The sequence below is a fragment of the Orycteropus afer genome, unplaced genomic scaffold (assembly GCF_000298275.1).
Source record: "Orycteropus afer afer isolate SDZICR_OR568_19922 unplaced genomic scaffold, OryAfe1.0 scaffold00048, whole genome shotgun sequence".
In the NCBI taxonomy this organism is placed as follows: domain Eukaryota; kingdom Metazoa; phylum Chordata; class Mammalia; order Tubulidentata; family Orycteropodidae; genus Orycteropus; species Orycteropus afer.
The window spans coordinates 14,815,936-14,842,376 of NW_006921635.1; the positions used below are offsets into that span (position 1 = coordinate 14,815,936).

The window sequence follows — 26,441 nt, forward strand, 5'->3', positions numbered from 1 at the left end:
TGAAGGCGGCGGCGAGCGGGGGGAGCCGGGCTCCCCGCCACGGCCCAGCTCGGGAGTCCGGACTGCCCAGCCGCCGGCTGCACGGCGCCTGTCCGGGCACGCCGCCGCCGCCGCCCGGGGACCCCAGTTCGCGGAGGCCCCTGTGCCGGCCGGCACCGCGAGAGGAGGGTGTGCGGGGGAACCGGCACGGGCTCCCTTTGGCGCACAGCAGGCCCTGGGAGGCGCTGCCGGTCGTGGCGCCCCGACCTTCGCCGCCGTCGCCACTGCCGCCGGCCCGCGGGCGGGATGGGGAGGAACGGGGACTGTCCCCTGCACTCGGCCTCCGGAGCTCTCTGCGAGCCCCGGGCCGCGGGGACTCCACTCCAGCCGCCGGGTCGGAGGCGGACCCGTTCCTCCACCAGCTGCGCCCCATGCTCAGCTCCGCCTTCGGCCAGGTAAGGGCCGCGCCTTCCACCCGCGCTCCTGGGAAAAGCGCTCGGGACCCTGCAGCTGCTTCGTGCCCATCGTCCTCCTCCCCTGCCTGCGGCCCCCCGGGTCACGCCTCGGCTCCCCGCATCCTCCCCCGGCTCGGTGCCCTTGCCGGCGCTCCTCCTCCCAGAGTCTGATTCAGCACCCTGTGCGCTGTCCACGCTTCGGGCCTCTTCTGGGGAGGCACCGCCGCCTAGCTGCCTCACACCCGCCGGGATCCGCCAGCCCTGGAAGGGAGCAACTCCCACAACTCGCCTGGACACTTGCAGGGGTCAAGGAGGGGTGCTTGGAACAAGTGGTGCCAAACCACCAGTAGAGCGACTTAGGAGAGCTAGAGTTTGGAGTCTTGAGGGCCAAGAGAGGGGACTTCAGAGCACGAAGACTTGCTTGGGGATGAGGGACCTTAGCCATTGCGAATAGTGGCCTCACAGGCCTGGGGAAGGAGAGACTGGGCAAGTGAGAAAGTTCAGAGAGCTAGAAGGAGACTCAGCAATGGCATGGAGGAGCTGGCTCAGACTGGAACTTTGGGGTGTTGTAGGCGCTCTGGTGGTACAGTGCTTAAGGCATTTGACTGCTAACCAGAAGGCTAGTGGTTCAAACCCACCAGCCACTCCTCAGAAGGAAGGTTGGGCAATCTACTTCCCGTAGTGATACCGCCTTGGAAGCCCAAGGAAGGGTGACTATGAGTCGGGTCCGACTCAACAGCAGTGCATAAGGCAGTTGTTACCCCAGGAATGATATTGGGATGGCAGTTGGGTAGTTTTTCAGTTGCAGGACATGGAGTGACAGCCAGAGGCGCCTGCCTGTACAGGTGCCCTAAGAGGGCATCAGGGCACCTTTGTTTCCCCCAGGCCTTTCCCTCAAGTTCTGTTTAAAACCCGCTGGAGTCATGATCCAGGTCTGCAGTTCTGGGGTTTGCTGCTGGGACGAGTGGGTCCACAGAAAGGAACCTGTAAACTCCTGAGCAAAGCCTGGGTTTCCTCCAGTCCTGGGTCCATAATCAAGTCAAACTCATTGGCGCAGCAGTGAGTCCGTTCTGTGGTGCGGCAGCCAAGGAGGCCTGTAATGCAGAGGGCTGATGCGAGTGTTTGCACGGAGCCTGGGGGAAGAGGGGTCCGAGTGCTGCCAGGCTACAAGCTAGCTAGTGAGGGAAGTCCTTTCCGCCTCCTGGTTTAGCCAGGCTGCATCAGAAGAACTCCAAGGAGGTTGTGTGTGTGTTTTGCTTCAGATGCGCACATTGCTTTTCAAAATACTACTCTGCAGCGGCTAGTGCTGGTGGAGGTCTGACATGAAGGCAGTTGAGCATGGCTCAGGGTTGCTGTGGTAGTGTGCTCCCGCGGAGAGCCCTCATTAGCCCAGTGAGCTGCAGACAGTTCTCAGAGCAGGGATTTGGATGCTGAGCTGCGAGAGTGAAGTGATGGGTCGGGGAAGAAGTTCGCTGCAGTGGCTGATGTACCAGTCAGGGCTTTGAGCCAGTCCATTACCGGTCAGCCTCTTGCTGAGAATTTGCCTTTCCACACCAGATACCCTGAATCAGAATTTACATTTTCACAACAGCTTAGTATGAATCACCTGGGTATCTTGTTAAAATGTAGATTCTGATCGACTGTATCTGGGGTGGAAGTGCAAATTCTCAGCTGGAGGTCATCCTGGTGTGCAGTGGTTCAAAGCTTTGGCACTAGTGAGGAGACAGTGGTGTTTTGGCTTGAGTGATGTGTGCAGTGAGGCTGGGTTGTGAGAGAAGCGCTGGGTTGTTGATTCAGTGACACCCCTTCATTCAATTATCAATATTACCAAATATTCCTTGAGCACTCCTTTTGCACCGTTTACTTACTTGGCACTGGGAGCTCTGGTAGCATAGTGCCTAAGGCATTTGACTGCTAACCAGAAGGCTGGCAGTTCAAACCCACCAGCCACTCCTCAGAAGGAAGGTTGGTCAGTTTACTTCCATAGTGATACCACCTTGGAAACCCAAGGAGGGGTTGCTATGAGTCGGGTCCGACTTGACGGTACATAGCAACAATTTGCTGGGCACTAGGGATGAGCTCTGGTAGCATAGTGGCTAAGACACTTGCCTGCTAACCAGACGGCTGGCGGTTCAAACCCACCAGCCACTCCACGGAAGGAAGGTTGGGCAATCCTACTTCCGTAGTGATACTGCCTCGGAAACCCAAGGAGGGGTTGCTATGAGTCGGGACCGACTCGACGGCACATAACAACAACAACAACAAAGGGATGACAAAGGAGCCCTGGTTGTGCAGTGGTTAAAATGCCTGGCTGCCAACCAAAAGGTTGGTGGTTGGAACCCACTAGCCGCTCCAAGGGATTAAGATGAGGCAGTCTGTTTCTGTAAAGATTCCAACCTTGGAAAGCCTATGGGGCAGTTCTACTCTGTCCTGTGGGGTCACTGTGAGTTGGAATCAACAGCAGTGGGTTGGGTTTTCAGGTGACGGCAGTGGACAAGATGGCCAGGGGCTTAGTCATTTTGGGGCTTACAGTGTAGCAGTGTGGAATCACACACCTTCTGGCTGCTGGAGCTGGCTCCTGGAATAAAGAGCCCTTTCTTTCTCATTTTGGGGGATTTGCCTGCACGGGCCCTTTCTGAGCACAGAGCATTTCAGCTACATGCTGTCGTTCCTCCTTCTTAATAGTCTGTCAGTCATTAAAGGAAGACTGTTCTCCAGCCCGATGTTCTGAAATGTCACCAGGGTCACCTGAGTCAGGAGGAGCTGGAAGGTCCCATCAAATATTTACTACCTTCTTCTGGAAGCGCTTGCCTCTGGGGCTGCAGGCTTTTTCTTTAAAGCCTGCACATTTATTTGGGCTTCCTGTGGACCCCTCCTGGGCATCTGTTTAAACAACAGCAACCACAACAAAAGCTGGCTGGAACTTTGCTGTCAAAGCTACAGCCTCCTGTGACAGAGAGAAATTAGTCTGCCCATCTATCCTCTGCATCAAGATTTCTGTCCTTAGAGACAGGGCCGGAACCAAGAGAAGGGAAATGGGGCTCTGAAGACAGAAACTTTCAGATAGCATCTGCTTAGGGCAAAATATAGCTCTGGGGAAGTCTGTTTTCCTTGTCTCCAGGTTCCATCTCCTGACCTTGAGCTTGCTATGAGTCAGAATCGACTTGATGCCACCCAGCAACAGGGGTAAATCGCTTCTCTCACTAAGCCTCTGTTTCTTTGATCTACAGAGCTGGGGTCATCATAGTATCTGAGTGGAGTTCTGGGAGAGTAAATGGGAGATGGAGATATGTGAAGAGTATGGCCTAGTGTATGGCACAGTATGGGGGCTCTATCAGTATTGGCTGTTATTATTGCTGTTGTTAGTGATTAACTTCCAAGGGCTATGTTGGACCTCCTTCTTCCTGTTAGTGATAGAGTCAAGGACACCCCGGGTTCATGGTGACACTGAAGGGGCCCAGATAAAGGCCTCCATCAGGATGGATGGGAATTAGGATTCTTCCCAAGACCTCGCAAAGCATTCTTGCTGCCTGCAGGGAGACGATGTGGCTTTGCGGCTGAGGCATGGCATGGGGTCTGGAACATGGTTGAGCTGCGGCTTCCAATCCCAGTGCCGTTATTCTCTCTCTCTGGTCTCAGTTTTTCACCCAGGAATAAGACCAACAAAACTACCTTGCAGAGTTATTGCAAAGCTTACATGACATGAAGGATGTCAAAAGCCTGGCTTTGCGCTGGTGCTGGGTAAAGAGTACCTTTTGTTAATGTCATTATTAATAGTTGTTGCCCAAATAATGGCCTGTGTACGGTGCTCCCAAAGCTGTCTCTGAGGAAGGAGTTAAGTGTCAGGAGCCCTTTCCCGCTTCCATCTTTGGGCTCAGTTAAGGACATGCCACCCAGCTGCCTAGGGAGAAGAGGTAGTAGGAGAAACTAACTCAGAACAGGCGTGGGCTGGGACACCTCTTGGCCTTGGGTCTTGGGAAACTATTTTCCCTAAGTTTGAGAAGAAACATCCTTATAGAGGTGATAAATGCTAATAAAACTTGCAGTGTGTTCCTATCCTTCCCCCTTTCCTAGCTAAAGAGACATCTCCTCCAGTCCAGTAGGCTAGCCCCATTCTCAGAGTGCTTTACACTTAGCAGGCTGAGTATTTAATTAATGAATGAATAACTGGTATTTCTGGTCTCTGGACTTCAGAGGTTTCCTAGTTCCTGTGGTTTAAATAGAGGAAAGAGACCATGGTGATTTAGGTCCTCACTGTAAATCACACTAGGTCTGCATTCCTAGGATGAGGGCAGTGTGTATTAGTCATCCTGGACACATCTCTCCCTACTTTTCCCTGAAAGGGCTAGAAGCTCCAATAGCTTTTCTTCTGTGGGCTGGGGAGAGGAGAGGGTTAACATGAATCTCAGGTGACAGGAGTGGCTTAGAGTAATTTCTGCTGAGGTCTTCCAGGAAGCCTCTGTTTGCCTGTAATTGTTTTTGGGAAGCAACAAGGAGATGTGAGTCCTTGACCTAGAGCCCACTAAACAATTGACAATGTATCTTCTCTTATCTTCACAGTAAACTGTGAAGGTTGACATTACCATGCCTATGGGCAATCCTACTTCGTAGTGATACTGCCTCGGAAACCCAAGGAGGGGTCCTATGAGTCCGTGGACTTGACGGCACATAACAACAACAACAACATAGTCTAGAGTGACCTAGTGCCTGAGGCATTTGACTGCTAACCAGAAGGCTGGCAGGTGCAAACCCATCAGCCACTCCTCAGAAGGAAGTTTGGGCAATTTGGAAACCCAAGGAGGTATTGCTATGAGTCGGAATGCACTTGATGGCAGTGAGTTTGGGTTTTTATATTCTAGAGACGAGGAAAGGGACGCAAGAGAGGTGCAGTGACTTGCCCAGAAGTCACACAGTAAGAAAACGGCAGGACTATGCTGAGAGTTGTGGTCTGCCTGTCTTTGTCTCTAAATATCCCTGTCTGGGCCACACTATGCTGGTCAGTTGGGAGGGCACTCTAAGTGGGTTCCCTGTTTGTCAGAAGCATCTACATAGCACTTCTCATGCTGCAACCCAGTTCTCCCCAAGTGTCTTAGCACTGGGCTGTCATCCAAGTTCAAATGCTAGTGATAGAACTGATCTGGGACTAAGGTTGGCCAGCCTCCTAATCAGGAATAATTAGCAAGGGTTTATCCTTTTCATCTCTCTGATCCTATTATTCCATTCCAGAACTCAGTGTGGCTGCTGGAGGCCCAGGGATTGCTGCCACAGTGGGTATGGATGGGGGGATGGGGGCCTGCGATGTGTTTCCCTCCTCTGCTTCTAAGAAAGCCCCCGTGTTTCAGATGTTTCGTATTTCCTGCAGAAGATCAAGCCATCTGCCCCCTGCCAAGGCCACCAGCTTGCCCCTGTCACTCAGGACCCCTCCTGCCCCACCTGCCTAGCCCCAGGTAGCTTAACTAAGTGCTGAAGCACAGGGTCTAAAGACACCCAGACCCATTGTTGCCCTTGAGCCTCAAGCTAGTGTCAGCCTCTTTTCCCCCATACTCCCTTCCACCAAAGCAGGATGAGAGTTCTTCAATGTGGGAGTTTTCCACAGGGGCCTACATTTGTTGTCTTCTGTCTCCCATTTCCAAGGACAGAGGCATAACCCACGGTTGCTAAGTTAGTGTTGTGCTGTGTTCTGAGCTGGCCTGCAGGGGGCAGTAGTCACCAGGTCTGACTGACTGGCTGGCTGCCTTACCCACGCTGATGTCTGACACTCTATGTAGGTGGTCCCTAAAGCCAATCTAGGTGGGTAAGGGACATGTTCTCTGTGCCCAGCACTGTGCTAAGCCCTTTGCATGTTCATCTCATTAACTCCTCACAATAGCCCTGTGTGGGAGCTTCTGTTATAATCCCACTTATTTATAATGAGGACGCCAAGGCTCAGGGAGGTTAACATGTCCTCACCATCACACAGTAGCAAGGGCAAAATTTGAGCCCATGTCTGTCTGACTCCATGGTCCAAGCTCTTAAAGTCTCCACATTGGTGGTTCTCAACACCGGGCAGGTGAGGATCACCAGGGAGTATTATTACCCAGCACCAAGGTCAGAGTCCACCCAGACCCAGTATATCAGAATCTCTGGGGAAGACCCGTCAGCCTAACCTGCAGCCAATGTTGAAAGCTCTGCTGCCCACTGTGCCGCCTGCCCCGGGCAGGGTGTTGGGGGGTGTCCCTAGGGAGCTCTGGGTTCTCGAGAATCTGCAGAGAGTCACTCTTGTAGATTTTGTCAACAAGTCTTCCCTGATGCCCCCAGACTAAGTCAGATCTTTCTGGTTCCCATTCTCACAGTTCCTAATGTAATGAAATAATTGTGTTCGTAGCTATTTAAAAGCTCTTGCTCACCTGCTAGAATGTAAGTTCCCCGAAAGTGGGAATGGTGTTTCTTGTTTTCCACGAACAACTTCCCAGAGCCAGGGAAAGTGCAGGGCACATGCATATTGGACAAATGATACTTTCTATGTTCAGTTTTAAACTTCAGGAGTACCCACCGTGCGCCATGCAGTTTCCCACTTAGGCGTCTGAAGCAAGTTAAGGGCATCCGCATTTTCCAGCAGAGGATACAAGCTCGGGAATGGGAAGTGACTCCAGTCTGAAGCCGGCAGAGCCAGGACTCGGCCCCAGGCCTTCAGGTCCTTCCCAGCCTGAGTGCACTGCTCTTGCAGTGGTCCGGCCCCCTCCCTGCCCCGCCCAGGGACTTCTTTCCTGCTCGGTGTCTGAGGAAGGGTCCGGGTGGGTCTTGAAGGAAGCGTTTCTGTGGACGGCTCCCTTACTCTTCTCTCCTCTACTCCCTGGCACCTCCCAACCTTCCTGCCTTTTAGGCTCCAGGGCCCCTCCTGCTACCAGGCTCCTCCCTCCATCCCCAGAATCCCAGAATCATCGTCCTCCGAATCCCCTTCCAGACGTTTGGCCAAAACGAGGCTGCCCGCTGGCTCCCGGATGAATCCATTGGATCAGCAGCAGCAGCGGCACAGCCGTTCAGGGCTCTCCAGGGACCTCCCTGCCCAGCTCTTCAGGGGTGAGCCCGTGGCACCCTCTAGGCTGTGCCCCCACCCGTCTTCTCTAGTGGGAGCTCTGACCAGCCACCCAAAGCTGGACAAAACGCCCCTAGGAAAGTCCCGTCTCTGGCCTGAAAACCCCTCAGCTGTGTCTGTCAGAGTTCGTTGCCTCAGGCGGACTGGAAGTTCTGCTGCTCCGTCTCTCCGGTGCCCCCTGTTGGGAAAAGCTGGGTGCAGGGAAACAAGAGCCCTGAGTCTTCCTGGGTCATCTGACTGGGGCTGCGTGACATCTGAGACTCCAAATTCAAGTCCAAGCTGGCGCCTGGAGGGACGAGGACAAGCCAGTCTCTTAAGAAATTCCAGTGTGGCACCTTAAAGATGGCTTTGCACACCCAGTGGTGGGAGCAGAAGGAGCTGACCCCTGCTGGTTGCTCAGCTGTGCTTCCGGCCCTTAACACCTCGACCCATTCAATGAGGAGGCAGGTGTGAACACTGGAGCATGATGGATGTGTCACAAGACCTCCTGGGCTGTCTGCTGGAGCTGCCTGCTCTCCATCCAGCTGGAATGGCCAGGGGGCGATTAGGATGCGGGTCTATCCAGCTCAGTGCACGTGAGAAGGGGTACACGTCTCCCTGAGTGTGGGCGCGTGCATGTGTGTGTGTGAATGCCCACAAAGGCTGGAGGCTGGGATGCACCCTGGCTTCAGGGGCCCAAACTAGCCAGCTTCCCCTTCTGGGGCTGCTGGCCTAATTCCCAGCCGCAGCTGCCATTCTGAGCCCCCCTCACCGAGGCACTCTCCTTGCAGATTTGGCAGTGGGGAGAGGAGGGGCCAAGGGAGAGCAGGGAACCGGGAGGATTCAGCTCTAATCTGATGTAGATGACCTGGCAGGACTGCTGCCTGTGCCCTCAGCTCTCTGGGCGATTTTCTCCGTGCCCTGCGCTCTCCCCTCCTGCCTTCATCTCCTAGAGCAAGTGTCCAGAAAGTTACCCCCCCAAAAAAAAATAAAAACACACACAATCCACCACCAACCTCCCAAAGAAATCAGAGAGCAGGATCAGGCAGACGAGGCAGAGAGCACGCACACAAGAGCAGGCTCAGCTCGGTCCTGGAGGAAGAGTGGCCGAGGCACAGGAGGCTGGGGTTGGCGGGGACCGGAACTAAGGTATCCTAGCCCCCAAGGAGCCTCCTTCATGGACCCGGGGACCTGGAAAGGGGCCATCTCCGCTTAGGATGGGCAACTGTGTCAAGTCTCCACTGAGAAACCTCTCCAGGAAGGTATGTTTCTGGGATTCCAGAGACCTGAGGTGGGGAGGTGGGGGGATCCTGCCATCTGCCTCAGAAACTGGGCACTGAGTGGTGGGCATCTGATGCTTGCTGCCCTTCCCCCGGGTCCTGTCCAGAGCGGCTTCCCTGCTTTTGCCTCCAGATCTGCTCTAGTGACAGCTTCCGATGTCCCAGACTGAGCTGAAGTTGGGACTCGGGGCTTGTGGAGGGCTGTGCTTGGGAATCCGCTCGATGTCCGAGAGAAACTGGGGAGCTTTAGGGCTCTTGGGCCTTCAAACGGAGAGTGGGTTTTTAGGGTATTAGGGTGTGTACCTCTGGAGCTGACGAGGTCAGAAGAGGGTTAGGTTTTATCTCTGCTGCTGCTGGAGTTCATTCCCAGTAATGGGACTAGGGGCTCAATCAACTCATTTGAGAGTCTCTGACCCTCTGCAGTGATCTTGGCACCTTCAGAATTGGGGGTGTTAAAGTGGATCCTGTGGGTGCTGAAAGAAGCCAAGCAGGGGATCCCTTCTACCCTTATCATTCTTGAATCAGATCAGATAACTAGAACCAGATTGAGTCGGAGCCCAAGATGGTTTCCGTTAAGAAATCGGATGCCCAGGAGGTATGTTGTGCAGCAGTGTATCTAAGCTGATTTCTGTGGTGGATTTATTGCTTATACACTAGGATACTATTCTTTCACAAGAATTCCTTTTGGAAAGCAAATAGCCACCTCTAGGGTATCTCCTGCGCAAGCCTGGTCTTGCATCTGTAGGATTTTGCTTCGAGTGGCTTCTGCCTCTATTCCTGGCCCTCTGTAGTCAGGACATGGGACATATTTCAGGGAAGAAGGAATGATGCAGAGATTTCCCTCCAGTTCTTTCATTTTCTAAATGAGTAGCTGGACTGCTGGTTAGAGTGGTTAAGTGACTTCTCTGCGGTTTTGGATTAGTCCACCAATGTCCTGCCACCTCCGTCCGTCTGACAGATAGCCTCCTGCTTTAGGACATTCTAGGCTTTTCTGCTTGTTGTCTTCCTCACTTAGCTAAGCTACTCATATCAGATTCCTCTTAATCTTTGCTTTTCCCTGGATCCTTCTGAGGGCTGATTGCTTCTTCTGTGCCTCACCCCTGTCGTCTGTCAGCTTCTTGGGGGAGTCTTTCACTTCAGAGATGGCCTCCCCACTCTTGGAGAGAAGCAGAAACTGACCCGAGTTTATCTAAGACCACAGGGCTGACAGCCCCCCCATGGCTTCCATCCAGAGCTGGAAGATACGCACTTAATAAAGATTGTCCTTCTGTTCCACACCACCCTCTTTCCTTACACAGCCAGAATACGAAAGAGTCAGACTGCCTAGGTCACCTCCTTGCCTGTGTGACCTCAGGCAAGTTACTTAGTCCCTCTGTGCCTTGTTCCTTGCTCATTAAGTGGGGTACCCACATCTACCCCCTCAGGTGATTGTGCAGTGCGCAATGCCTAGCATACAGCACTCACTCACTATCTTCTTGTTACCATAGTCATAATTTTCCCACTCTGGATTTTAAAGAAGGGGGTGGAGAGGAAAAGGAAAACAGGAATGGTTTTGTAAGGAGTAAGTTAAAGGTCATAAAACTTAACTGTGTTCAGTCTCATGTTTTTATACTAACAATAATTATTGCTTCTTGCTGAGTATCCGTGATGTATCTAACAGCTGTCAGCTCATTTAGTCCTTTCCACAAATTGTAGTTCTCTTGGGTGTTTCATGGAGAAAGGAGCCGGACTCAGAGATAGGAGCCTTACTAGGTCACACAGCTGGCTGGTAGCAGCGCTGGCATTTAAAGCCTGGTCCGTGTGAATTAGAGCCTGGTTTGGTTTGGTTTGGTTTTGGCTTGCCCTGTATAAGCAGCTGCCTCTCACTTTCTCCTGATGTCAGCAGTGTTATTCATAGATTCCTGAATCTGACCTGCGAGGTCACTAGTCCAAATTCCCACTCAGTGCAGAGCTCCCCTCCCCCACCTGAGACCAGCTCTTCGGGCTTCTCCTTGAGTGTCTTCCGGGGAGGGAGCTTGTTCTCTCCATTCTCTTGGCTAGCTTGTGTTGCTAGAAAGCTGTGGGTCATGAGACACGCTGGCCCCTCCTGTTGCCATGCCATGTCAGGAACCGTCTCCTCGGTGCCAAGAGATATTGTCAGCTTGTGGGCCACTGCCCTCGTGGTGTCCCAAGTGGTAGCTGGGGAACTGGTAATGGTGAGAAGCCACCGGCCCCAGGCTCTGAGCAGGGCAGGCCCAAGCTGTCAGGTACCATCACTGGCCAGGGAAGACAGCAGCCTCCTCGGGCCACTTGGTGCCAGGCAGTATTATGATCAAGAGACACAGTGGAAATTCCCCAGCCACCACTTGTTCGCTCTTTGTGGGAGCAAAATCTTCCACATGTTTCTCATTTCTTTCCTGATTGACAAATGCTCCCCCACTACCTTGGGAGGCAGAAGTCGTGCCTTTGGCACCCAGCACCTCTTCAGTTGCCTCATCCTCAACGCCATTGGCATAGTTGTCTTCGTCATTGCCATCACCATAGCAACTCCATTCATTGGACCCTTGCCATACTCTAGGCTCTGTGTAAAGCTCCTTACGTGCAATAGCTTCTTTCTCACGAGATTGCTGTGAGAAGACAAAAAGGAAACTGCAGCACAGAGGAGTGCACTGACTTGCCCAGGTTTGCACAGCAGGCAAGCAGTGGAGCCAGAGTTTGCCTCCAAGTCTGTTTGATTCCGAAGCCAGTAAACTACCTCCTAGAGCTGTATGTCGCTTGCTGCCTCCCCCTTTCCAGGATGAACCAAGCTCCTGAGATTCAGCCAGAGACAAAACCACCGATTCCCTTCAAACATCTCCTGACGTTGCTCCTGAGGTTAAGCCGCTGTGGACTCCAGACTTCCTTTGGTCTACTCTCCCAGTTGGGAAAGTGTGTCTTGTTCTGCCGCCCTCTGTCCCAGAGGCCTGTCAGTGCAGTGGACATTCTGACTCTTAGCTCTCTTGGGCATCAAAGCAGAAGGGCCCCTTGGTCTGTCTGATCCCTCAACATCACCTAACACTGACCCTGTTGCACTCATCACGTGTGAGCCTTTGGGTGAGGTCCTTCACCTTGGCTCGGAGCTGCTTCTCCTTAGAGGAACTGGAATACTGCTTCTCCCTCTCTAGGCCTAGAGGAGGCTTTGGGATTTGGAACATCTGTAGCCCCACAGTGCTGCGCTTGGGGAGGAGAAGCGTTAAGAGGTTACGAGGACGGGTGGGGATAGGGGAGTGTTCTGTTTCTCGGCCTGGGAAGACGGACTGCCTTGGGCCTTAGGGTCTTCCCCTAGGAGTGGACTTTTAGCTGGAGGAGGCTGGCTGGAAGTGGTGGGGAGCAGGGTGGAAGGGTAGGTGTGCACCTCTGGGGTTCTCAGGCAAAGACAACCCTCTTTCCACTGCCCTATCTCTTTTCTTAGGGAGACATCCAAGCTCAAGGCCAAAGGCAGAGTGTCCTGACTGGTCTCTGGGAGGGCACTGGGCATCCTGAGGGGGCCTGGGTGGAGTAGAATGTTGAGTCTGGATATCCGAAGGGGCAGCTCTGGGGGCAGTGCTGACTTTTTATAGCTGCATGGGAACAGGCAGGGATGGGGATGAGCTGGCTGGGCCTGGAAGCACAGCTATATTCGGTAAGCAGAGGGGGCCTGCCTCAGCCTGCAGAAGTCCAGCACGCTGGGCCGGGCAGGGAGCCAGGGAGGGCGGGCAGGAGGAGAAGGAGACCAGCCGGATGGCAGAGTCGCCAGTTGGGTGGAATTGAACCCAAAGATACGTTTTGGTTCCCCTGGGGCTTTAAAGCAGCAGGTCTGACAGCACGGGGCTGCAGTTAAGTAGCAGCACTGCCCCTTCGTGGAGCCACATACCGTCCACTCTGCCACAGCCTGCACTTCTCACACCCTGCCTGCGTCACTTCAGCCTCCAGGGTCGCCAGTGTGGAGACAGTTCTCCGTGTTGCCAGCTCTGAGTCTCCACCTAGCTTTCCAGTGGGGTCCAGCTGGGGCAGGGTCAGAACTCCATTTGGGAGCTCAGGGAAATGGCTTTGCCCCAGGGATTGGGTTGGGATGTTGGGAGCATCTTGGGGGGGGAAGGATGTTATTCCATTAGTCTCTGAGTCACTTCCTATTGGTTAGAACAGGAGCTTTCCTCTGCCTGCTTCTGTCTCTGAGCTTCTGCACGCACCTCAGGCTGTGGTTCTTTGTGTACGTGGGTGTGGGTGTGCTGTGTATGTGTACACCACACGGTGGGGTGTCACACCCAGCTCCCCCTGGATATTGGTTCAGTCAAGGATTAGAGACTGTCTGGTGGACCAGGTTGAGGCCTGCCCCCATGCATCCTGAGAGCTCTGCGCCCCACCACTTCACTTTGGAGTCCCTTCTCTTGAGGAGAGCCCCTTCAGGACCAGGAGCCAGGCTGGGGCCAGGAGGGCCCACCTGAGGGGGGATGTGACAGCCCCTCTCTTTTGTATTTGCTTGGTGCTGGCTGAAGATGCACCAGGAGGAGAAGACCAGCTACACTGTGGTGCAGACGAGCGAGGAAGGGCTGGTGGGCAGCGGCGAGCTCCCCGGACCACTCCTGACGCTGGCCCAGAACTGCGCCGTCATGCACAACCTGCTGGGCCCTGCCTGCATTTTCCTGCGCAAGGGCTTCGCTGAGAACAGGCAGCCTGTACGTAAGTTGGCCCAGTGGAGCCACCCTTGGCTTGGCTTTGCAAGGCACGAGGTGTTAGCAAGAAGAGGGTTATGAACACAGTAGCCTCTGCCCCCCGACAGATACACTCCAAGCCCCTAAATTGTGCATTTGGTCCCCAAAGTCTCCTACTCAGGGCTGCAAAGTGCCTGGTGAGACCACACCCACCAGCAAGGAGTAATAACAATACCTACTTGTGTGTGTGTGTGTGTGTGTGCACTTACTGTGTGCCAGGCACTAAGGTGCTAAAAAACCAGGTGCTAAGTGGTTTGATTGTCTCATTTACCTCAGAGCAACTGCAAGGGTAGGTACTATGACTATGCCCATTTTACAGATGAGGAAACTGAATTGTTGGAGAGGTGACATACTCAGGGTAACAAACAGGAGGGGGTGGAACAAGGATGCTGACTTGGGCCCTGGCTCAGCAGCCCCTCGTTCGGAACAGCAGCCCATGGCGAGGTCCAGTGGGACTTCTCTTCAGTATGGTGGCCACTAACCACATGTGGCCATTGAGCACTGAGGAGTGTTGAAATGTGCCTAGTGGGACTGAGGAACTGACGTTTTCATTCATTTCATGCTAATTCAGATTTCAGTAGGCACAGGTGGCTGGTGGCAAGTGTCCTACAAGTATCACAGGGGTGATAATGATGATGATACATATACAAACATTTGTAAATTCCATTTATTGAAGCCCACAAGTTAAACGCTTGACATGCCTTGTCTCAAGAAATGCCGATAGAGGCCCTGTGAGGTAGGCCTTGGTATTAACCCATATTACAGAGATGGTTTAGTTCTCTACTGCTGCTATATCAGAAATACCACGGGTGGGTGGCTTTAACAAACAAATTAGTTCTTCCTCAATTTAGGAGGCTAGAAGTCTGGATTCAGGGTGCTGGCTCTAGGGGGGAAGGCTTTGTTTCTCCCTCTGTCGGCTCTGAAAGAAACTCCTTGTCTCTTTCAAGCTTCTGCTCCTGTAAGACCTTCGAGTAGCTTGGTACCTCTGCTTGCTTAATGTGGTAATTTTCTATTTTGTAAGAGATTGACCTAAAACCCACACATGCGCCACTAATCCTGCCTCATTAACATAACAAAGACAACCCCTTCCCAAATGGGATCATGACCACAAACTAGGGGTTAGGATGTACAACACACTATTTTTTTTTTATTATGTGATTTGGGTGAAAGTTTACAGAACCAGAACCAGTTCACTTTCCATACAACAGCTCACATATACTTTGTCTCGTGCCATTGATTACAATTTGCCACAGTGCAACAGCTCCCCTCCCACTTCCTCCCCATGGTTACCTCTTCCCTGTGTCCTTCCCTCTCATGCACTCCTGCCCCCACCTCCAGCTGTCTCCCTGTGCATACACAGTTCTCCTCTTCTCCTGATTTCTCCAAAGAGACAAAATATATTTTTTGGGGACACAATTCAATCCAGGACAGGAGACTACAGTTTAGAGAGCTGAAGTGAGCTGCCTGGGGTCTCACAGCCAGGGAGTAGCAGATTGGAACCTTGTGCTCGGGTCTCCATTTCCAGAGCCTAAGCTTGTCCTTTAGCTGAGTGCCAAGGAGAAACAAGTGCCTGTGCTCCGTTCACACCCAGTTCTTACGTCAGGGCATATGGTTTCGCTGCCACACTGGTGGACGTTGCCAGCTCTGTTCCAGAGCATAGCACACGCACCCCTACTGCGCTGCATGGGGGAAGGCATGAGCCAAGAGTTGGAGCCAGGACTTAGCCAGAGCAGCTTCTGCCACAGGCACAGTGTCAGAGGACACCAGTGGGTGATGCAAACGGTTAATGTGCTTGACTGCGAACTGAAAGCTTGTGGTTCAAGGCTACCCAGAGGCACCTTGGAAGAAAGGCCTGGCAGTCTACTGAAAAAGCCTGCCATTGAAAACCCTATTTTACACACGTGGCGTCGCCAGGATTTGGAATTGCCTCAACGGGTACAAGTGCTGTGGGTATACAAGAAGTCCAGATAGGTGCGGCGTGAGGGTCAGCAGCACCCATTCTTCTCTAGTATTGCAGAACTGGGACCTGGAGCGGTGGGAGAGGACTTGTTATGTTTCAGTGGTTTGTCCTAGCGAGTCCACTGTGCACACGTGGGAGCACAGATACGTGCTTCTTGCTCCCTTTCACCAGTGGTGTGAAAAACATCCATTCAGTCACTAAGATCCGTGTCTCACTGGGAACAGGAGACCCAATGGAAGTCCAGATAGTCACCCCAGAGGCATGCGGACGTCAGGGGAATCCCACCTACAGCTGGAAGCGCCACCTTGAGTAGCTTGCAGCCTGCTCATCCCAAGCTCCAGCTCATGTGCCCCACCACACTGTCCTGCCCCACGGCCCTTCTGAGCTCTGCGTCCCGGGCTTCTGCCTGTCCCACAAGGTGTTGGCTCAGGAGCGCCTTCCCTTTCTAAAGGACCTTCAGATCTTCCAGGTACTGGGGGGCCTTGTTCTGGGGCCGGTTTGAGTGGGTGAGCACCCATTCTGGCCCCATTGGCTAGAATGGCCCAGGTGCACAGCGGTGCTGCCCTCAGGTTGCCGTGGCGATGAGCTGCGCCTGTGGTAAACCTCCCATCCTCAGGGCTCCCCACCCAGAGGCAGAGAGCTAGGATATTTGAGGGGATGGCCCTGTGGACCTGCTCTGGAACCCACTAAGCAGGTGCAGGTGGGCACTGTATCCATTTCAGGCCAATCTGTTACCCTCCTGGGTGGGTGTGGGGCGGCTGGCACCTCAGCCTGCCCTGTGCTTACTCTGGTCCTGCTCTCTGGAGACGGCACTGCCATCTGTTTGGATGCCTGGACCCAGGGTTTCCTTGAGCCCCCCAGGGAGCCCTGGGCTCTGCTGAGGCCGGAGCTGTGTGTTTGAGACCCTGACAGCAGCCAGAGGAGCTGGTGGCCTCCAGGGTCCCGAGCTGTGTCCCATGGCGGGGAAAGGTATGGGGTGGGAGCTGAATGGGGGCAGGTGGGGCAGTGCCCAGGAAGCAGGGCACAGCTCCAGTTCTGCTCTAAATCCCCGGTCGCTTCCTCTTCTTCCTCCCTCTTGGGCTGTCTGACCAGACCCTGTCTTCTCTGCCCCTCGGCCCCCCTTTTCTCCCAGTGTGTTTGCAGGCCCTGTCCCCCTGCTCATCTTGGTTTCACCAGGAGCGTTTTCCTGTTTCTGTGTGATCTTCCACTCACCTTGTTTTATTTACAGGTCTTTGCTTCCAGACCAGCTCTGTTTCCTGACACGTGTTCACGTCTGGAATAAGGGGATGGGTCCCCAGGCTGGGTGGAGCAGTTGAGTCCTTGGACATCTGTCTAGGGCCCAGGAGCCCCCATGTCTATGGGGGATGTGAGACCACCTCTTTTTCCCTCAAGGACATTATCCAGGCACACCCGCATTCCTATCCCCTCCCATCAGTGTCTGCTGCCACTTGGATGCCCCCCCCCCCGAATTGGGCATTTTGTGACTTCAGGCTTGTCACAGCTGCTAATTGGACACATTCTTTTGTTTCAGGACAGATCACTGCGACCAGAGGAGATTGAAGGTAAAACTTGGCCCCTTGGGATAAAGGGCTGTTCAGCGCTCTAAGAAGGTTGGGGAAAGGAGGGCTGGGGGAGAGAAGCTGAGGTGCCTTGGCCCCCTGGGAAAAGGGCCTGGTTACAGAGCAGGGCATTCACTGTGGAGCCAGCTGTTGGAGCATTGAGCAGGCCCAACTCTCCTAGCCAGTGGTCCCTTGGGTTGCCTTTGTCCCTGGGCTCTCTGTGGGATCCCACCCCGACCATGCCCACACTTGCTGTCTTCCCCAGAGCTCCGAGAGGCTTTCAGAGAATTTGATAAGGACAAGGACGGTTACATCAACTGCCGGGACTTGGGCAATTGCATGCGCACCATGGGCTACATGCCCACCGAGATGGAGCTCATTGAGCTATCCCAGCAGATCAACATGAACCGTGAGTCCCTTCCCAGGCACCTCACCATCCTCGGCCAGCACCCAGGCCTGGACCCACCTCTTTCCAGCTCTCTGGGCACCTCAGTTTCCTCACCTAAAATGGGAGTTGTAATAAGGGAATTAGAACACAGGAGGTACGTTAGGTAATACATGAAGCTGCCCAGTACCTGGCACACAGGAAGAGCTGGATAGACCGATGGTATTACTGTGATGTTTTTCTCTGTCTGGGTTTGGGTTCTCCCATAAGCAAGCCTGAGGCAGGGATTTGGGTGTAAGTCATTTACTTGGTAGGTGAAGGAAGGCATTGGTAGGGAGTAGGAAAGGGAAACAGAGAATGGTGGAGCAGCACAGGGTCCCTCTCAAGCTGACTCCCACTGTGGGAGCTTAATCCTGCGGGGGAGTCAGGGAGCGAGTCTAGAGATCCACCTCACAGTTACTCCTCCAGCCCCCACCTCTCCTGCTGGGTGTATATCCCCCAAGTCTTGTAGGCTTTGTGAGCAGGGGAGGGTGTCAGTTCTCTAGCATTCAACCTACCAAGACATCCAGTTGGAAGTTGAGCTTCCATTTGCATGGTGGTAAGGCTTGGGGGATATGGGTCAGGGAACCAAAACTTCTGGTTTTCTGCTTGTGTGTGTCTCTGTTTCTGTCTCTCTGAAATGCTTTACCTGTCTGTGACCCGGTATGTCTTTCTCCATCCACATCTACCTCAGCCCACTTCCTGACTTGTTCATTTAGTCATCCCCTGGCCACTCACCTAAGCTATTCCTCAACAGACCATCTGCATCTGTCCTCATTTGGCCTTCAGTGATACCCTGGACCTGGCAATTGAGCGGGTCGAGGAGGGGTTGGCAGTTTCCTGGGTTGCCTAGTTGGTGAGGGGGAATGTGTGACCTAGCCTTTTCCTCTGTTCCCAGTGGGTGGCCACGTGGATTTTGATGACTTTGTGGAGCTAATGGGACCTAAACTCCTGGCAGAGACGGCAGATATGATTGGAGTAAAAGAACTGCGAGATGCTTTCCGAGAGGTGTGTGATGGCGATGACTGGATGGGGGTGGGGGGCTGTTAGGGTCCCAGCCCCAGTATGGCTACTTTGAAAGAAATCTGAGCCTTGCCCCTAGTAGGGGAGGAAGCTCGGACAGAGAAGGGTCTCTGGGGAAGGGGGACAGTACCAAGAACATGGGGAAGGAGCTCAACCCTGGGACCTGCTGTTGCCCGTCTCCACGTTGTTGCTACTGCTCCCTCCTTCCTGCCCTGTCTAGTTTGACACCAATGGTGATGGGGAGATCAGCACCAGTGAGTTGCGAGAAGCCATGAGGAAGCTCCTGGGTCATCAAGTGGGACACCGAGACATAGAGGAAATTATCCGAGATGTGGACCTCAATGGGGATGGACGAGTAGACTTTGAAGGTAGGTGGGGTTTGGAAGTGGGAGAGAAGCCAGGGCAGCAGTGGCCATCTCTGGAGCCATCCAGCTGCATACCCGTTGTGCAACCATCAGTCCATCCGTACCCTTCCTTCCTCCCACCCCTCTCATTCCTACACTCATCCATCTGTCCTTCAGTCCGTCTATCCATTTTTCCATATCCATCTCTCCACCTTTTCATCTCTCCACCTTTTCATCTCTTCATCTTTTCATCTCTCCATCTGTCCCGATGTCTGTTCCCCGTCTCTAAACAATCTTCCATGGAACCATGTGTCCGTGCACTTATCTGACCATGTATGCATCTGTTCATTCTTTTGTACATCCACCCATGCATTTATCTGTGCTGCCATCTACTTAGGCACTCAGCTCTCGCTATCCATGCAGTATCTTCATTCACACATCTCTACCCATCTGCCTGCCTTTCTCAGACTTCATTACCCTCTTCATCTATCTCGATGGTCATTTCTCTACCTGTACCAGTCTGCTCATCCATTCATTTGTCCCTGTGTTCATCTGTCTACCCACCCATCTCTATCTTTCCATCTGTCCATCCACTCATGCAACCATTGATTTTCTAAATACCACATTCCCTAATTTGACACTCAGCCCCCCACCTGATCCAACCACAGCTCACCTCTGCAGCTGTAGATCTGCCATTCCTTCACTCACATTCTGTCTTCAAGCCCTGCTAACATACTTGTCACTCATGAGTCTCTTTGGCCTCCAGGCATTGAATGCACTATTCTTTTTGCCATGATGCCCTTCCTTCCATTCTTTGCTTATGCCAAATTTTATTCTTCCTTCATGACCCTGCAGTGGGGCCGTTGCCTCCAGAACCACGCCCTGGTTCCCCAGACTGAACTTCCTCTTTCTGGGCTTCTGCAGCACCTGAGGCTCCCCCTGTGCACCACACTGCCCCTCCCCTAGCTGCTGGTTAGCATTGTCTCCCCACTGGACTCTGAGCTTTCTGAGGAGAGGCCACATTTTACTGACACGGGTCCCTTACATACCTCTACCTGGCACACAGCGAATGTTCAGCAGGTGTCTCTAAAGGTGTCCATAATGACAGTAACAGTTGTCATTTTCATTATTATGTACCACCTTATACATGTTACCACCTTATACACAGTATCTAATTTAATTCTCACAAGGGTTCTGTGGATTGCATTAGTATTACCTCATGTGACAGATGAGGAAACTGAGGCTCAGAGAAGTAACATAGTTTGGTCCCAACTGCTGAACTCTTAACAGAGCAGGGCCACCAGAGCATGAACGAGGGCCTGGAATCTCAGTTACCACACAGTTCTGTGCGTGACTCCATTCGCAGCACTGTGGGACACAGGAGAATAGTGGAGACTGCACCGGAAGCTTGTATTCTGAGCAGAAAGATGCGAGAGGCACCTGAATGTGCCAGCTGAGCATGTCCAGAGAACACAGGGCGGAGGACTGTCTCCCTTGACCTTCAAGGGAGGGGAGAGTGTGGAGAGAAGGACCGGAGGCTTTGCCACCACTGGTCTCCGCAGACTTCTCATGTCCAAGTACTTGCCCACCGCCTCTGATAGCCCTTCCCTAAGAGCCCAGCTCCCCGTCTGTTCTTCCAACGCGTAGTGCACACTGCTATGTCCCTCAGCCTGATCCTGGCCCCAAGGCCAACAGAGACACAAGCAGTGCCATCTGTGCTGGGGAAGTAGAGCAGGGTGTGTGTGTGGGGGGGCACCCATGCCGAGCTGTGGGCAGGATTAGGGAAGACTTCCTGGAGAAGGTGAGAAGCAAGAGCCCTGAAAGGTAAGTAGGGCTTACCAGGTGAAACAGAATATGGGGAAGTAGCTGGCAGAGTTGAGAGGTCAGAGAGGCGGAGTGAGAGCGAGAGTTTGCTGCACTTGAGGCAGCAGAGGGATGTCTGAGGGTGAGCAATGAGAACCCAGTGTCAGCTGGGCCCAGACCAGCACATTGGACACTGTCCAGTGGGGGCTATGGGAGGGTCAAGCAGGGTCAGAAGGCTCGTGCTGGCTGCTGTGTGGGAGATGGGTAACGGGGCAGGGCAGATGGGGGCGACCGCAGGAGTTGGAAGTGGCGGTGGCTGGGCCACGCACCATGTAGGTGCGTCCTGGGCCCTGACTGCCACTTTCCCCAACCCTGTCCTGTCCCCTGCCAGAGTTTGTCAGAATGATGTCCCGCTGAGGCGGCCAGGGCGCCTCCAGGACTGCCACGCTCTCACAGGCGGGGAGGAGAGGAGCCGGAGCACGCCTCACCCTGCCGCAGCCGCCGAGAGCCCAGGATGGACTGGCGGACGGGGCCTGCCTGCACCCCGGGGCGGTGCCCACCCTGGATCCCACCCCTCCGCACTGTGAAAGACTCACAACTCCTGCAACTGGAAAGGGGGTGCCCACAACAGGGAGGCCACAGTGCCAAGCCGGCCGAGGTTATGTCAGGCGTCAAGTGCCATGTGTCCAGCCGCTGCTGGCTGGGTGGGCCAGGGAGCTCGCCAGCAGACCCCACACAGCATGTCTGCCCCAAGGCAAAGCCTCTCGCCGCCCTCCTTAGCTCGGTGCCCGTCCCAGCTCGCCTCAGCCCTATTATCTCAGAACCAATAAAAATATTTCCACGAGGAAGGCAGCAGTGGTGGTGGTTGGGGCTTGGTTAGACGCCACACACTTCCTGAGTACCAGCTGTGTGCCCAGAACTGGCTGAACACTCTGCCTTCAGCATTTCACCAGGCATTTGCTGAGTAGCCATCATGGGCCCAGTAACTCCCACTCTCATCGCATGGGCCAGAACCTGGCGCTTCCAACTGAAAGGGAGACTGGAGGGGCAGTTATTTAGCTGGCCACCAGCTGCCCCCCAAAATCAGATTCTCTAGGAAGAAGAAAATGATTGGCTAAGCAGATAGGGTCTGCCACACTTCTGGTCTTCCTGGAGCTTCCACACTGGTTGGGGATATAGACGTGAAATAATCACATCAATAAATGATATAAAATTGTGACACTGCTGTTAAGGACAGGGACTTGTGCAAGTAACGAGGCCTGGGCTGCTCTGAGGAGTGCAAGGGTGGCTTCCCTGAGGAGGTGATGACAAGGTTTTTGCCCTGCAGGAAATCCCGGTGTGTGTGAGGAGACAGATGCAGAGACGGCTGCCAGCCTCTCTGCCGAGTGGGGAGCAGGCTAGCAGAGTGTGTGCTGCTGTTGGGTGCTGTCGGGTCAGTTCTTACCGCAGCAGCCCTAGAGGACAGAACAGAACTGCCCCGTAGGGTTTCTGAGACTGTAATCTGCACTGAGGCCGCTCGTCAGATCTTCTCTCCCACAGAGCAGCAGGTGGATTTGAACTCCCAATCTTGTTTTTTTTTTTAGCAGTCAAGCACTTAACCACTGTGCCACCTGGGCTCTTTAGTACACCCACTCTTCACTTACTGACATAATTATGTGCCAAAGACCAGGTCTTATGTGAAAATCGGCATAATGCAGAAAATGGAGGGTGATTGCATCATTGCCTAACTGCCAAATCCTAACACTGCACACCTGCCAAACCAGGAGAATCAGGGCCCAGCCATGTTGACACATACCCTTAACCATCACAGCCAGCGTTATTCTCGCCTCGCACCTTGGCATTCATTACTGCCAGACGTCCGTCGTTAATGTGCAAAATAGTAGATTTTTAACTATTGTAAATGTGAAATGTCAGATAATGAGATAGTTGACAAATGAGTAGGTGTGTGGTATTCAGGCCCTGGGTTTACTTGCTGTGTGACTTTGGGCCAGTCTCGCCCTCTCTGAGCCTGTTCCTCACATGTAATATGGAAATAATAAAGGATGAGCTCCACAGTAAGTGCTCTCAGGGCATTGCACCGCACACCTCCAGGGGGCACTGTTCACACAAACTGCGGTAGAGGTGTGCAGTGTGGCAATACTGAGCACAGTCCATTATCATTTCTGTGAGTTGAAGGGTTGAAGGAGGACTCTGTGGGTAGATGATGCCCAGCATCTTTGACAGGCTGGGGGCAGATTCAGAAAGGTGTGTGTAGAGAGGGCTGGTGCACTCTAAGCCAGTGGTTCTCAAATTAGGAGGATTTGTTCAGCCACAGATAGCTGGGCACTGTGCCCAACAATTCTGATTCAGTGTTTGGAGGGAACTCTCTGAATTTGCCCATCCAGCAAGCTTTCAGATACTGCCGCTGGCTGCCAGTACATGGAACACAATTTGAATAACATTGCTGTAAATCCCAGACCTTTCTAGCCAGCGGGGGAGGCTGTGGGGTCAAAGGGCTAGAGAGGGGAGGTAGTGGAGCAGCCTGGGATCCACGTGCCACAGCAGAGCAGGGTCCTTGTCCTCAGACCTCACAGGGACTGTGGGAAGGAACTGTGGGCCCCAGCCAGAGGCCTGGGTAATCCCCATGTCCCCAAAGCCAGGGGGATTGGAACTCCAAATTCACTCTAATAATCCAATTCTGAGGCTAAGCTCTTGGGTCTGTGCCCAGTTAGGCCAGTTTGTGGCCGTTCAGCTCCTGTGACAGCTTAGCTGTGCCCGGAGACCCCAGAGCCACGTTCTCAGAAATGTAGTGCCCTGAGGGGCCAGAAGAGCAGTCTGCAGAAGGAGGGCTCCGTGGGCAGCTCTGCCAGCTGCCAGGGGGAGCTCCTGGGGGCCTGCAGGGAGGAGATGGGGCTGTATGTGAGCTGGGCCACCACTAATGATAGTCTGTTCCCAAGGTGGCAGCTCTGGGATAAAGGCCTTGAGAAGGTAACCAGGCCACTGTTAGAGGAAGCCGAGCGCCCTTCAGAGGGAACGTCTGGGGTCAGGCTTCTGCCTCCTCTGATGCAGAAACTAGAACTCCTCCCCTTCACCTTCTATTTTGGGATTCCCAGAAAGACTGAAGAAAGAGCTGTTAACTTTTAAAGAAGTGCAATGCACTTTCCTAGACTGACCCTTTACCACCTGTCTGACAGGTGGTTGTACTGTGGCGGCTTGCGTAGTGACATGATGCTGGAAGCTATGCCCCCGGTATTTAAGTACCAGCAGGGTTACCCCTGGTGGACTGGTTTCAGTGGAGCTTCCAGACTCAGACACACTAGGAAAAAAGGCCTGGTGATCTACTTTCAAGAATTAGCGAATGAAAACCCTATGAATCACATTAGAGCACTGTCTGGCTTGCTTCCTTTTGACACGTCATCAGGAGGGATCAGTCACTAGAGCGCAATATCACGGTGGGTGAGGCACAGGGCTGATGAGGTTGAAGGAGACCCTCAGTGACATAGATTGGCACAGTAGCCCCAACAATGGATTCGGACACACTGGAAGACGTAAGGAAGACTCAGGCCTGGGCAACACCTCATTTTGTTTCATGTAATAAGGTTGCCATGAGTTGAGTTGACTCAACAGTCATCAGTGACAATAGCAAAGATGGACCCTGTCCCAGGCAGGCATTCTTGACTGCACCACTGCTTCAGGACCTCCACTGGTGAGGAGCTCGGTGTGCCTCTTCTGAGATGAGGTCTTAAAACTGAGCTTGGATTTGCCTCCCTGTGACTTGTCCGGTCCCATCTGTTCACTCATTCACTCATGCATGCATGCATTCAACTGGAATTTCCTGAGTGCCTGCCATGTGCCAGAGAGCTTGGGTGGTGCACGTGGTTTGTGATCTGTTGTAGGTTCAAACCCACCCAGCAGCTCTGTGGAAGAAAGGCCTGGTGAACTGCTTCTGTAAAGATTACAGCCAAGAAAACCCCGTGGGACAGTTTTGGTCTGTAACACACAGAATTGCTATGAGTTGGAGGACAAGTCAACAGCAGCTGATGACAACAGCTATGTGCCATCTCTGTTCCTGGGTCTGAGACTCTAAAAGGGGAAACCGATAAGAAAATAAACAAGTAGACGGTAGTGTTGTCAGCGCTACTGTCAGGGTAGCCAGGAGCAGTGAGGGTCCATAAATGGCACCCAGGCCAGTCTGGCAGGGTGGGGTGGGCTTAGAGAGGTGTCCAGGAGGAAGGAGGCGGTTTGCCAGGACCTGATGGATCAGTAGTGCTTAGTCAGAAGAGGCAAGGAAAGAAGTGGTTTTTTTTTTTTTTTTTTCATCCTTTACTGTGCCCCCATGTGCTTCATTAGATGTATGAATATGTGTGCAGAGTCACATTGATGCATATACATAAGCAAAAGCCTATATATAACTCACTGCCATTGAGTCAATTCTGACTCATAGCCACCCCCATTGTGTTTCCAAGGCATTAATCTTTACAGAAGTAGATTGCCTCATCTTCCTTCAGCAACCAGCTGGTGGGTTTGAGCCACTAACCCTCTGGTTAATAGTAAAATGCCTTAGGCACTGCACAACCAGATCTCCTTACACTTGTGTACACATATGCACACACATATACCTGTACACACAGAGGACTGGAAGCACTCAACGAGGGTCAAAGACTGCAGCCTTCCATATGGATTACCCCTCAACATAAAACAAAAGTCCTCACAACTGGACCAAGAAGCAACATCATGATAAATGGAGAAAAGATTGAAGTTGTCAAGGATTTCGTTTCACTTGGATCCACAATCAACATCCATGGAAGCAGCACTCAAGAAATCAAACAACATATTGCACTGGGCGAATTTGCTGCAAAAGGCCTCTTTAAAGTGTTAAAAAGCAAAGATGTCACTTTGAAGACGAAGGTGCGCCTAACCCAAGCCATAGTATTTTTAGTTACCTCATATGTAAGGGACAGCTGGACGATGAATAAGGAGGACTGAAGAATTAATGCCTTTGAATTGTGGTGTTGGTGAAGAGTACTGAATAGGCCATGGACAGCCAGAAGGACAAAGAAATCTATTTTGGATGAAGTGCAGCCAGAATGCTCCTTGGAAGTGAGAATGATGAGACTACCCCTCTCGTACTTTGGTCATGTTGTCAGGAGTGACCAGTCCCTGGAGAAGGACATCATGCATGGTAAAGTAGAGGGTCAGCCGCAGCCGGAATGACACAGTGGCTGCAACCGTGGGCTCAAACATAGCAACGGTCGTGAGCATGGCACAGGACCAGGCACTGTTGTTCTGTGGCACTATGAGTTGGAATCAACTTGGTGGCACCTAACAACATACCCGTATATGCTTACATACATGCATATATACCCTCACATATATTTTTTGGTTGTTTTTGCTGTTGTTTCAAAATTATATATGCCATAGCAATTACTGGGGAGCCCTGGTGGTGCAGAGGTGAAGCACTCAGCTGCAAACTGAAAGGTTGGTGGTTTGAACCCACCACCTGCTCCACGGGAGAAAGAAGGGGTGGTCTGCTTCTGTCAAGATTTACTTACAGCCTTGGAAACCCTATGGGGGTCGCTGTGAGTTTGGTTTTGGTTTATAGCAGTTCCCAACAGGTCCTTTTTGCTTGTGTACTTTTTAGTGACATAGTTCACCTTTGCCAAGCTATGTAGACTTTACCTTTATTTTTCATTTTTTATTACTTTTTTTGCTAGACTTAGTTTTTAAAATTAAATTCAAATTAATTTATTTTTAAATTTTTATTGTGATTTGGGTTTGCAGAGTAAATTCCTTTTCCATACAGCAGCTCATACACATTCTGTGTCATGACACTGACTGCGATTCCCCACAATGTAACAGCTCTCTTCCCACT

At 52.7% G+C, this 26,441-nt stretch overlaps 1 protein-coding gene across 1 annotated transcript; it reads left to right on the top strand.

Moving 5' to 3' along the window:
* The first annotated feature begins 8,705 nt into the window (after positions 1-8,705).
* Positions 8,706-21,007, top strand: CABP1 (calcium binding protein 1). Its single transcript, XM_007938224.2, has 7 exons — positions 8,706-8,750; positions 13,262-13,441; positions 16,969-16,999; positions 17,262-17,405; positions 18,319-18,428; positions 18,664-18,811; positions 20,982-21,007. The coding sequence occupies exons 1-7, from the start codon at positions 8,706-8,708 to the stop codon at positions 21,005-21,007; spliced, it is 684 nt and encodes a 227-aa protein (XP_007936415.1).
* Positions 21,008-26,441: the final 5,434 nt, after the last annotated feature.